Below are 12,720 nucleotides of genomic sequence, written 5' to 3'. Positions count from 1 at the left end.
CTGTGCTCCAGAGTCCCTTACCACCGCTCCCAGCACTCTATAATCCTTCTTGATACTCCTCAGACTGCTCATGGTTGTGTCACTGGTGCCCATGTGAAACTACAGCAGCAGGTAGCAGTCAGTGGACTGTACAAGGCTTGGCAATCTCGGTGACATCCCTGATACAAGCCCCCAGTAAGCAGCACACCTATCTAGAGAGTGCATCAGGTCAGCAAATGGGTGCCTCTGTACCTCTCAGAAGACAGTTGCCTACTAGTATCACCAGCTGCCTCTCCGTAGTTGCACTGGTTGTTATATGGGGAGCAGACTGGGCTGCCTTACTCGGCTCTGGCATCAATCCTGGTGTGACAGGTCTTTCCTCTTTAGTCTGCAGAGTGGTGAGGCGGTTCTGCAAGGTCACCTCAGGCTTCAGGGGAAATCTCTTCCTCCTGCTGGTCCTTGCCATTGCAACCATCCATTCTTCTGCATTATTGGCCCCCTCCCTTCTGTGTGTGGTGGTGGGGGAGCTTTTGGCTGTTTGACCTTTGGCTGTGGGTCCACTGCAGACTGTGCTTAGAACCAGCTATCTAACTCCTCCTCAGCCTCCCTGATGTTACGCAGCCTTCTCACCAACTGCTGCAGCACAGCCACCTGCTGCAGGAGGTCCCACACCTGAGCACACCTTTTACAGGCAGGTCTGCTGCCTGTCCCTGTCCCAGGAGAAAGGTCTGGGCACTCCCTGCAGTCTGAGGTCTGCACTGCAGCCTCTCCCTTCAGCAGCTCCATCCCAGCAGAGGCATCAGCCACTGCTGGGGCAGACCCCTAGCTGGAGCTGCAGCCTTTGCTGTCGGACAAGTGCCTACCATTCTGCCTTGAGGGTCAGGTAGGATGAGTGCCCTTGACCAGGGCAGATGGTCACAGAACAGTGCCTGGCTGCTGGGTTATGTGTACTACAAGCATCCCACTTGGCCAGTGGAATGCCCCTCCTTTGAAGAGGTGCCCTCCCTGCACACCCTTCTGTGTCAACTGCTGCGCCATGCCCTGTTCACAGTGCACCGGGTCGTGGGTGTCGGGGATGGCTGTTGTTACTCCCGGCCCCACCCAGGCCTTGTCAGACACTCTCGTGAGAGCTGGAGGCTCCTGGTATGTCTCTGCGCTCCCCTGGGGTTTCCCCAGCTCAGGAAGCCCCCCTGTGCACCACGATCCCCCACTCCCCTATGGAACACACTTGCACTGGAGCTGATCACCTCTGCAAGTGGGCATCAATATTAAAACCATACCAAAACTGATATAACATAACTGCAAAAGAGTACAGTACCAAAGAAAGACCATGGTAGTGAGTCCTTATAATAAATATTTGTATTACATCAAGGAAACAAATAGTAAATGTGGGATTTAGGAGCATTAAAAAGGTAATTAAGAAAACATTTACTTTATACCTTCAGCTTGCAATATTTTTTCTGCCACTTGCTTCTTTCTCAACTTAACAAAATGTAATTTGCAGTTATCCATTTGTATTTCCATTGCACTAAACATCAAAGGTGTTCCACGCATCTCTTTCTCAAGAGCATTCACCTAATAAAATGTTGCCAGTAGAGGGAACTAATTCTATTAAGAGTCAACTCCTTACTATTACCAAAATAACAGTATCACAATTCCAATACAAAATGTGGCCATCATGCAAACAACCTATTAAAACAACCTACAAAGTAGTAAGATTAAATAAAAATTTATATAGGTTGGTACCATTGCATCTGTAAAGTAAATGTTACACTGAAGTATTAGAAATGTGTAAGACTTCAGTGGTTGCTTGACTAACCTTGACTGGATGTTTCTTTCATCAATGTCTTTTGTACTTCTTTAAGTAACTCTTCATGTGGACATTTCATTGCTATATAATAAGCAGCAATCCTTATTTCCACATCTTCACTAGTTGCTTGATACAGCTGGACTAATATAGCATTCTAAGAGGAAAAGATGAAAAGACAACCAAAGAAGAAAATGACAGTTGTGATATTTACTCCCTTAAAACACCTCATGTATGCACTTTCAGGTACAACTGGGTTTTTCTTTCTGAAGGAGATAGACATTGCTTTTGTACATGACAAAGTCACTTCATGCAGCATGTATACAAATGTATGTACATATTCTCTATACTACCTTATCTATAAATTTCCAGAACAAACTGTCATTATGACAGTTGTTTCATGAATCCTATATTGACTAATTTATACAGGACTGTCTGCAACACAGAGCCTTGCTCGCTAGCACTGCTGTGAATGACGGGTTTATTCCACCCACAGGGGAGAGCTGCTCTATTATATTTCACACACGTGCCACAGCTAATACACATACAATAATGGCTACATTTTTATTAACAGGCTAATAAGATCATTACTTCTGGTCTCAATCAAAGGGTAGGACTGTAACAGTTTTATTCTGTTCAATACTTCCCCAGTATCAACAAATATGAGTTGTTTGGTGAACTTCCAGGAATTAAGACATTGGTGACTGATACCAGTAACATTTCTATTAGCATTTAACATGCCCAGTCCATCCACAGGGTGTCAGTTTAGCCATTCATTTGCTGGACGATGAGGGGGTGTATGACAACATATAGCCTTCATACTTTCAACAGGTCTAAGAAGCAACACTGAGCTTCCTAACTGCAGAACAAGCAGACTATGCAAATCCATGCTGTGATTAAATTTAAAAAGCCATGGAAAATGCTTCTCCAAGTGCAAGTCCACAGGTAACCTCTTGTTCTTCTGGAGCAGGATTGTCAGCTTTACCCAGGCTAGCACTCCTGGCTTTGTCATTCTTGTTAGTATCAACTTATTTGAGATAAACATGTTTTGTGTTTTCTTCTATTAAACCATTAACAAAATGTTCCAACTATGACGGTGTATTGTCAATTACAACAAGCTTCTTATGTTAATACATAGCATATCAGAGAACAATATAGTGGAACAGACTATAGAAAAATTCAGGTACTGTGGGTTTTCAGCCATAACCCACACAGACATACCCCACCCAACTGAGGTAACTTTTTAAGAAGCCATAAGCATTACCTCAGTCACTGGATGTGTTACCTCAACTATAGCAAAGTGGATGTTCTTGCCAAGCTGCTCTCCATCATCTTTGAAAGGTATTGGAGAAAAGGAGAGGTGCCCAAGGACTGGAGGAAAGCAAATGTCACTCCAATCTTCTAAAAGGGCAAGAAGGAGGACCTGGGAAACTATAGGCCAGTCAGCCTCATCTCCATCCCCAGCAAGGTGATGGAACCATTCATTCTGAAGGTCATCTCCAGGCATGTAGAGGACAAGAAGGTTATTAGAAACAGTCAACATGGATTCACCAAGGGAAGATCATGCTCGACCAACCTGATAGCCTTCAATAATGGTGTGGACTGGCTGGATAGATTAAGGGAGAGCAGTGGATGTTGTTTACTTTGACTTCAACAAGGCTTTTGACACTCTCTCTCATAATATCCTCATAGGTAAGTTTAAGAAGTGTGGGTTTGATGAAAGGACAATGAGGTGCGTTGACAACTGGCGGAACAACAGGGCTCAGAGGGTCGTGATCAATGGGGCAGAGTCTGGTTAGAGGCCCGTAACTTGCAGTGTTCCCCAGGGGTCTGTGCTGGGTCCAGTCCTGATCAATATATTCATCAGTGATCTAGATGATGGGATAGAGCATAACCTCAGCAAGTTCTCTGATGATACCAAGCTGGGAGGAGTGGCTGATACACCAGAAGGCTGTGCTGCCATCCAGTGAGACCTGCACAAGCTGGAGAGCTGGGCTGAGGGGAACCTGGTGAGATTCAACAAAAGCCAGTGCAAGGCCCTGCACCTGGGGAGAAACAACCCCGCGCACCAGCACAGGCTGGGGGTGACCTGCTGGACAGCAGCTATGCTGAGAAGGACCTGGGAGTGCTGGTGGGCAGCAGGTTGACCCTGAGCCAGCAATGTGCCCTTGTGGCCAAGAAGGCCAACAATATCCCGGGTTGTATAAAAAGGAGTGTGGCCAGCAGGTCGAGAGAGGTTATCTTCCCTCTCTACTCTGCCCTAGTGAGACCACATTTGGAGTACTGTGTCCGGTTCTGGGACCCCCAGGTTAAGAAGGACAGGGAACTGCTTGAGCAAGTCCATCAGAGAGCTGTGAAGATGGTCAGGGGCTAGAGCACCTCCCTTATGAGGAAAGGCTGAGAGACTGGGGTTTGTTCAGCTTGGAGAAGAGAAGACTGAGGGGGGATTTCATCAATACCTATAAATATCTAAAGGGTGGGTGTCAGGATGATGGGACTGGGCTCTTTTCAGTGGTGCCCAATGACAAGACAAGGGTCAATGGGCACAAGTTGGAACACAGGAAGTTCCACCTCAACGTGAGAAAAAACTTCTTCCCTGTGCGGGTGCCAGAGCAGCGGCACAGCCTGCCCAGGGACGTTGTGGAGACTCCTTCCCTGGAGACATTCAAACCCGCCTGGATGCATTCCTGTGCCCCCTGCTCTGGGTGTGCCTGCTCAATCAAGGGGGTTGGATGAGATGATCTCCAGAGGTCCCTTCCTACCCTCATCATTCTCTTAGTCCTACCAACCTTTCCAACAGCAAAGGAGCTCTTCTGGAAGACATGTTTACATATGTTCCTTATTTGTTTACACATTTCATAAATATTTCTGAAACTGAACACTCTGGGACAGCATCAGGAAGCCATCAGTCACCTGCTGGCAATAAATCACTTACCCTGACAGAACAGGGAATGCGTCTGAAGGCCTGGATAGCAGCTATACGAATTTCAATTGGATTACTTTTCAGGGAAGCACATAAGCTCAAAACAGGAGCTAGCGAAGCTGCTGCCAGTCCCGCATTTCCAATGGCTTTTAACACCAGTTGCATCTGCAAATGCAAAACAAGGCAGTATAAAAAGCTCTCCACATGTTGTCAGTTGTACCTAAAATTTTGTTGCATTAACATTTTCTGTGTAAAATTCCCTGTTTAAAATAATTGCTGATTATTTGGAGGGTTTAGTGCAGCCCCTGCTCTACCAGCTATACTCTGGCTTTAGGGTGAGGACAAGACTCATATGAACATGGGCAGCTGCTCTAATGCCATGTAGTACTTTTAAGTAAAATCTGGCTTACACCTGATGGAATACAAAAGCATTTAAAAAAAGCTGCGTTACAATGGAAAAGCAGAAGTCATGGATTTGAGGTGCAGTAAAAGTTTTTCAAGAACTTTCATATTTTGTCCCTTTTGATCACAGACATTTTTGCCTTTTGGTGATTCAACACAGAGTACTGGACACAATAACCGATTTAAAATAATAATTTGTCAACAGATGCCATAATGTTACCAGTTTTCTTCACTAACCATACAGGAATCCTGTGCAACTTCAGAACCCAGAAAGCATGTTACTGCTGGCAATCAATGAATTTTTAATTACAAGCTCTGTATTAAAGTTTAGAGCCCGGGGACTTCAATGCAATATGGGGCCTCGTTTTCCTTTTACTGACAGTTCCCTAGAAAAAACTATACTGAAGCCGTGACAGTTAAAAAGTTAAAAAACCTTCCACAACTGTCTGGGTCAAAAACTCCATTCACTGTTCGTTTGAGACATCAGATGGGAGGTCTATCCTATTGTGCTCTGCATATTCAGTAAAGTTGTCATAGTCAAAGATACCTCTCCCACCAGTCTGTACAATCACTCACTGCAACATGCTGCTGAGTTTCAAGAGGCTGCTCTTCATTCATCAGACAACTGTGTTTCAGCAGTAAGTTACAGAACAGTTTTCAAGAAGCTAATGAAACTTGGGCAGTCTTCCTCATTGTGTCCCTCTTCATCAGTTCCCTGTTCTGGTTTACTAATCTATTGGCTAATTTTAATCAGATTCATGTAAGACAAAAAGGGTTTAAAAAAGTAAAGTTTTCATGAAAACAGGCAATTGGGTGGGTGTACTGATTTTGGCTGGGATGGAGCTAATTTTCTTCATAGCAGCCTGTGTAGTTCTGTGTTTTAGATCTGTGACCAAAACACCGCTGACAACGCAACAAAGTGTTAGCTATTGCTGAGCAGTGCTCGCACAGCGTCAAGGCTTTCTCTGTATCTTACTGCACCTGCCCAGCGAGTAGGTTGGGTGTGGGTAAGAGCCTGAGAGGGGACACAGCCAGGACTGCTGACCTGAATTTACCAAAGAAATATTCCAAACCATATGGCATCGTTCTCAGCAATAAAATTGTGTGTGGAGGGAGAGGGGGTGGTTCCAAGGTATCCATTGCTCAGGAACTCGCTGGGCATCAGTCTACTGGTGGTGAACAATTGCTTTCACATCACTTTTGGGAGGTTTTGTTATGGGCTTTGGAGTTTGTGGTGTTTTTTTTTTTCCCTTCACTTACTAAACATTCTTTATCTTGACCAAAGAGTTTTCTTGGTTTTGCCCTTCCAATTCTCTCCCCCATCCCACTGCAAGGGGAGTGAGTGAGTGGCTGTGTGGTGCTTAGCTGCCTACTGGGGTTAACCCACCACAGTAGAGCCAAGAAATTAGTGTCCTTCTGCACAGAGAAAGATTGCAATATAAACTGAATAGGTATTTGCTTCATTTGGTCAACTGCTTGCAAATTGGCATGTATAGTCATCCAGTCCAGTGGCACAATCCTAACCTGGAACTACCCATATGACACTCTCCTTGCCCAGCTGGCAGCAAGGGATGTAAAGAGGAAGCAGGGTGTCGTGGTTTAGCCAGCAACTCAGCCCCACACAGTCACTTGCTCACTCCCTCACTGGTGAGATGGGGGAGAGAATCAGAAGGGTAAGGCTCGTGGGTTGAGATAAGAACAGTTTAATAATTAAAATAAATTTTTTTAAAAAAAAACAATAACAAAAATGCAATGGAAAGGAAAACAATAAGAGGCGCAAAACCCGGGGCAGGGAGGGGGGAGGGGGATAAACCACCAAAACAAACCGCACGCAGTGCAGCCGCTCACCACCCACCGACCCAACACCGCACCTTTCCAAGCTGCAAACTGCCCCCCTTAATATACTGGTCATCGTGTCACATGGTATGGAATGAACATCCCATTGGCCAGTCGGGGTCAGCTGCCCCGGCCGTGGCCCTGCCCCTCCCAGCCTCCTGCCGCCATGGCAGAGCGCGGGAAGCTGGAAAGGTAGCCGGCCCCCCCATGATGAAGAGAATTAACCCCTTCTCAGCCAAAACCAGCACACAGGGAGAGAGCAGATGTCAGGTGTCCATACCAATCCCACTGATAATCTGCTAGCAACATTGAAATCAAAGCTTCTCTTGAAAATCCCACCCCACATCCATCTTTGGGAACTTAAATGACTGTTTTAATTTTTTAAAATACTTCTTTCTAAGAACTTAGTAGAGACCAGTGATGCACCTCTGAGAGACATGAGACCACTCACCAGCATGGCGATGCCTCTTTCTGAGGGATAGCACAGACTTTTAAAGGATATGTCATCTATTCCAATGAGCGTAATGTATCCTCAAACCATGTAAAACATGCCAACTCTACCAAAAAGAACTAGGTAATTTCATACAGCACATAGTAGGAAACTGAAAACATATGCAGAAACTAAGATTCTATGGCTAACAGGAAGACAAAAAAGTTCAGCAGTGGAATCTCTTTGGGGTTTTTTAATAAAACTTTTGTTCAAGGTTCCTAATACATAAAATCTGAGTTTTTAAGTTATTCCTTCAATAAATGGGATATGAATTATAAGTGAACGAACTGCTCACACTGAATGAAGAAAAATACAAATCCCATTAATTTAGCTTGCACATTGGAAAATTAAACAGACACAAAACATGAGATAAACTTAGCTCTTGGGATCTTACTGCTACCTGATATAGTGTCAGCAGTATCTCTATTTTCTAAGTGTGATAAGGAAGAACTGATTGTTTAAGTAGATAATCAAACAGAAGACTTAGAGATATTTCTTTAGTACTGAATGTCAATTAAAGATAAAAAGCCCCAGACCTGTGACGGAAACTACTCCTAACTCAAGATCACACACAGCAACTAAGAACGATTTCCCTCTCCTGTTAGTATCCCAATATCATGACTGACTTACAGCCAGGAACACTGTGACTCAGCAGAGCTTTAGCCAGCACTACCACAGCTAACACTAACCGGACATGAATTTGAGTCAACAAAGGAACAGGAAACTTCCATCAACATGCCATTTTACAGGGGACCGATGGGTGTTCTTCCATATCCCGAGTTATGAGGTTTGCTTCATCAGAAGACCCAAGACTTCCTTATCTAAATACACAGGAACACCCATGCTGATAGGTTGTACTTGTTGGATTACAAAATTTTATCTGCCCATTCTACCAAAGAAAATTAATTTACAAAGCTTGAATTCATGGCTTTCTGGAAATCCACTGAATAGCATTATGATCTAGAACTTGTTTGATGAAAAAGGGAATAGAAAAGTAAAGCATTATATCATATGTTTCTATATCATTGGTACCTGGCTGAGGCCTTCTGAATCTTGCACGGCACAGTTTCCTCCCAAAAAGTTCCCAAGAGTCCTCATCACACTCTGCACAGCAGGTACATCATCGCAGGAGTTGTAAGCTGAACAAAACCTGTGTAAGAGAGCAGTTACTCCTAAGAAGCAGCTCTGGCTTGCTCCTGGTGACTTCAGCAAAGGCTGTAAACAAGGACAAAAAGAACAGGGTATTTCAGAAAAGTCATTCTCATTATTACTGTAACACACAATAGAAAATAAATGGATCAAAATATTTACACACTAAAACTCCACCCCAACAATGCATATTTTCAAACAGCCCTTAAAGGATTCAAACAAACAAAAAAGGACAACCCTGCAGAGATATAGTGGAAAGTACTTCCACCTTCACATGTACGCATACAAACTAAATTAGCATAAACGTGACATAGACCTTGGTTCTTTTCACAAGAAATCATGTCCTGCATGCTTAGGAATTAGTGTGAAAACAAATCTAAACTATTTTCCAGGACCTTCAAAATAGTAAGAGAAACTATGTACTAGCGAGGGTTTAAGTCCCACATCAATACTTAGCAAAAAGCACCGACAGCTCAGTAAGTCACGGGGAGTTTATCATTTTTAAAATGAAAATAAGTTTTTCCTGTCCCATAAACCTGCAAATTCCAAATTTCTGTATCCTCTGAAGCAAGCCTGCTACTGTTCAAAATCCCACTTCAACCAATGTTTGCAAAGCGCACGTGAACTCAGGATGAATTATTTCACACAGATGCTGTGGAAGGCCTGCCAGCAGTGAGAGCTGTTTTTTGTAATCCAGGTTGGAACCTCTATAATTGGGAACAGCAGGTTGTGAATATACTCCACAAGATTCTCCATGGCAGATCAATGGTTCATTAGCACACTAGCCAGGCAGGCATAACATTTTACTTAATTGAAAAATATTCTTAATTTAGGCTACAAGATTATTTATAATTTTACAACCTGGAACACTGCAGCTTCACAAAAGACATAGCAAACCCAACTTCAGACTCTAAGAGCATGACAGATTACACTGTATAAACCCAGCAGAATAATAGATCTTTAAAGGAAAAATACACTATAAAATGGAGCTGTTATTACTCAGCATTAAAGTAAAAAGGAAAAATATCAAACGCTGCAGTAGTGCTGCATATACAAAGGACCAAAATGTCTCCAGGTGCTAAATACAAACTTTGTAATGGACCAAACTGGAGAATAAAGCTCTCTATCTGAAGCAGGGGATAGCTGCAACAGCATCATTCTCCTCACACTGACCTGACCTTGAACCTCAAAAGTAATTAGCATAAACTGGTCTCTGGAGTCCACAGGATAGTTTACTTTTTTTTTTCTTGTTGTTGGTTGGGTTTTTTTGTTTGGGGTTTGTTTGTTGGTTGGTTTTAAGTCTCTAGGCTACAAATGCAAATGAAGCTCAAGTGACCAAACACAATTGCATCTTTTGGAATCAAGATTAAAACAGACAGTAGTTTCATCACCAAAATCACCTGGACAGTTAGAGTTTTTTATATATCTGTGAAAAAGACTATTACAGTAAAATACAAAAATTATAAGCCAGCTAGACTGATGATAAATTAAAGAAGAACGAACAACATCCACTCACAGCAAGAGATTCGATCATGCCCGAGGTGGGTTTAGGAATGAATGAAAATGACCAGAAAAAGTATTCCACTTTGTCTTCCTCAACTTCTCTGGAAGCTATAATTTCCTTCATTAGGACAACACACGCCTCTGTAGCACAAGATGGGAGAGCATCTATGAGTGGCTGCCTGAAACACAAGAAAAAAGTACAGCAAATCTAAAGTGACCAGAATACTCCAGAAACAAATAACAAACACATTGAAGTTGGGCTTCTTTCAAAATAAATAAAAGTCCACAGGCTTAGCAAATGCCAGATTCCATTAAAATCAACATTATTCTTTGTTTTAGTGACTTTACAGAAATATGCCTCAGCCAAGATGTGAACTGTATTGGTGTTTCAAGAACTGTGTGTAACCAGGCTTTTAAGAAAATACTTAGTTGCTTTCTCTGAAATGAAGCTAAAACATAACCCAAGTTTTTCTTCTAAAGACTGAGGTACTTAGAGCACAGATTTTTTTATTAAGGTGGGTTTTTTCTTCATTTCACCAATAACAAATGAAAATATTAAAACTGAATTGACTAGCTTTTACTTCCTGTGCTTTTTTAGACCTTATCTAAGCGGAAAGGTTACACCAGCAAGACAATGAACATCTCAGCTCTTAAGACCCCTCTGTAAATATTCTGTACCTATCTCCTGTACTGGTGGATGGACACTTTTGCATTAACTAGGAAACAGTTAAATGGAACTGTGTAAAAGCACTTGCATCAGAGTAAGAGAGTAGTCTGCATGAGATTCTTTTTAGGCCCTAAAGTTAATGATGTTGTCCTGAGTAAAATTAGTCTAAAGTTAATATTGAAAGAGGCAGAGTAATTTAGATTACTTTTTAATATTTAAGTATAGTAACAAAACTATTTGTCAAAAGGTGAGAATAAACCTAAGCCAAAACAAATTTTGCCCCTTTTGCATGACAAAGTTTAAGATTTGTTACAAACCTAAAACCTGACATTAGATGAATTTCAAACAGGCTGATGACATTTTGTGCTGAAATCAAGTAGAAAAACTTGTTTCTTTTTTTACACTTTTCAGAATGTTGATTTCAGAGGGAGAAAACATTATATTGATTTTAATAATACTGGATTAGTATTTCTGAAAGTCTCAAAACATTGGATCAGAACTATTCCTGTCTGCAGAGAAGTGGGGGCCTTAATCTTTAAAGCTGCAGTTCAATAAACAGTATAAACCATCCTGAGATCAGGCTGCTGTTGAAAGGTGTGGCTCCATCACATCCATACTTGCAGCATAACGTTTGTCCCCTCTCCCAGATGAGACCTAACGGCACTGAAGGTACAGATCCAGGTAAACTTTTTCATAACAAGCAGCAGTAGACACTTAAAACCAGCAGTATTGACTTCCACCTAAGCAGTGACTCAAGTTTCCTGTTCACTTTGTTCCTGAAACAGGAAGTCTTCTGTGGGAATAGGCATTGGACCGGAAAGTCTATTTTGTACACAACGTTCATTCAGTAAGGAGACAATATCATCCTTCTCGCACACAAACAAGATCTGCAATAAACATTCTTCCTTCAAAGTGCTGCAAATTTAAATCCAACATTTGGGCATGGATTTAAAACGTTAATTTATTTTAAATATTTACAACACATTCCTTTCCTGTATGTATTTTTTTAAATGCAGTTACTAATGAGGCCTCACCAGTTGTCTTTGCATTTAAATGAAGATCTTTGCCATACTGCTTTTAAGGCCTCAAGAGAAAGATGTCGAAGCTCAAACACAAGAGTCATGAAAAGGTCTGCAGTCTGTAAGAGAGCACAACAAATTAATATTAAAGCTGTGCAGAAAACAGCTTTAGAGAACAGAGCACAACAATTGACTGGGTTATACTAGCGTTGCCACTGATTCACAATGTAATCTGAGAGTAAAACCTCCTCTCTTCCTGTGCCCCTGTCTTCCTTCCCTCCCTTGCTTTTCTCTTCAGGCTGCGAACATGTAAGGAGGAGGGCTTTCACTTAGGATGTCAGTCGGTCCCTGAAGCAACAGTGCTCAGTGACCGCTAAGCACACCACTAGCACACAAATGAATAATAAACCAATATGCAGCACAGCAGTCAAAATCCAAAAGAGAAGGCCATAATTTTTGCTGAGGTTGTACAACAAGATCCTGATTTATGCCCAGAACTGCTGACACAGCCTCGACTCCAAATGAAACAATAGTCAAGCTAATTTTATATTAGTCTTAAGTTTATGAGAAAGATCATTTAACTGAAGTTTGGACCATGCTTAAAAGTTTTGCTGGAGTACCTCTGATGCTGTGTGAAAATATCCCACCTTACTGGGTAAAAGGCCAAGCATAACTGCTCTTACCTTGACAGGCAGCACAGGATTAGTTAAAACTGAATAGGATAGACTATTTCAGTTGGAAGGGACCAAGAAAGATCATCTAGTCCAACTGCCTAGCCACTTCAGGTTGACCAAAAGTTAAAAGTGTGTTATTAAGGACATTGTCCAAATGAGTCTTAGGGCATCGGACTGTAGTAGCAGAAGAGCTGTTCTCCCTGGCTAAGCTGAACTGCTATAACATACAGCAGCATTTTACCTGCAGTACATTACTACACACACTTTTCAG

At 42.2% G+C, this 12,720-nt stretch overlaps 1 protein-coding gene across 1 annotated transcript in view; it reads right to left on the bottom strand.

The window, feature by feature from the left end:
• LOC135315238 (uncharacterized) overlaps positions 1–12,720 on the bottom strand; it is a 110,304-nt gene that overhangs the window by 81,508 nt on the left and 16,076 nt on the right. The window contains exons 9-13 of the mRNA XM_064462090.1: positions 11,791–11,894; positions 10,103–10,268; positions 8,470–8,652; positions 4,722–4,874; positions 1,799–1,943 (exon numbers count right to left, since the gene is read on the bottom strand). Of these exons, the coding sequence (XP_064318160.1) occupies positions 1,799–1,943; positions 4,722–4,874; positions 8,470–8,652; positions 10,103–10,268; positions 11,791–11,894 (751 nt within the window). The remainder of the gene's footprint in view (positions 1–1,798; positions 1,944–4,721; positions 4,875–8,469; positions 8,653–10,102; positions 10,269–11,790; positions 11,895–12,720) is intronic.

Source organism: Phalacrocorax carbo, chromosome 10, assembly GCF_963921805.1.
Source record: "Phalacrocorax carbo chromosome 10, bPhaCar2.1, whole genome shotgun sequence".
Classification (NCBI taxonomy): domain Eukaryota; kingdom Metazoa; phylum Chordata; class Aves; order Suliformes; family Phalacrocoracidae; genus Phalacrocorax; species Phalacrocorax carbo.
Note: the sequence above shows the minus strand (reverse complement) of the source record. Positions and strands in the feature narration are given on the sequence as shown.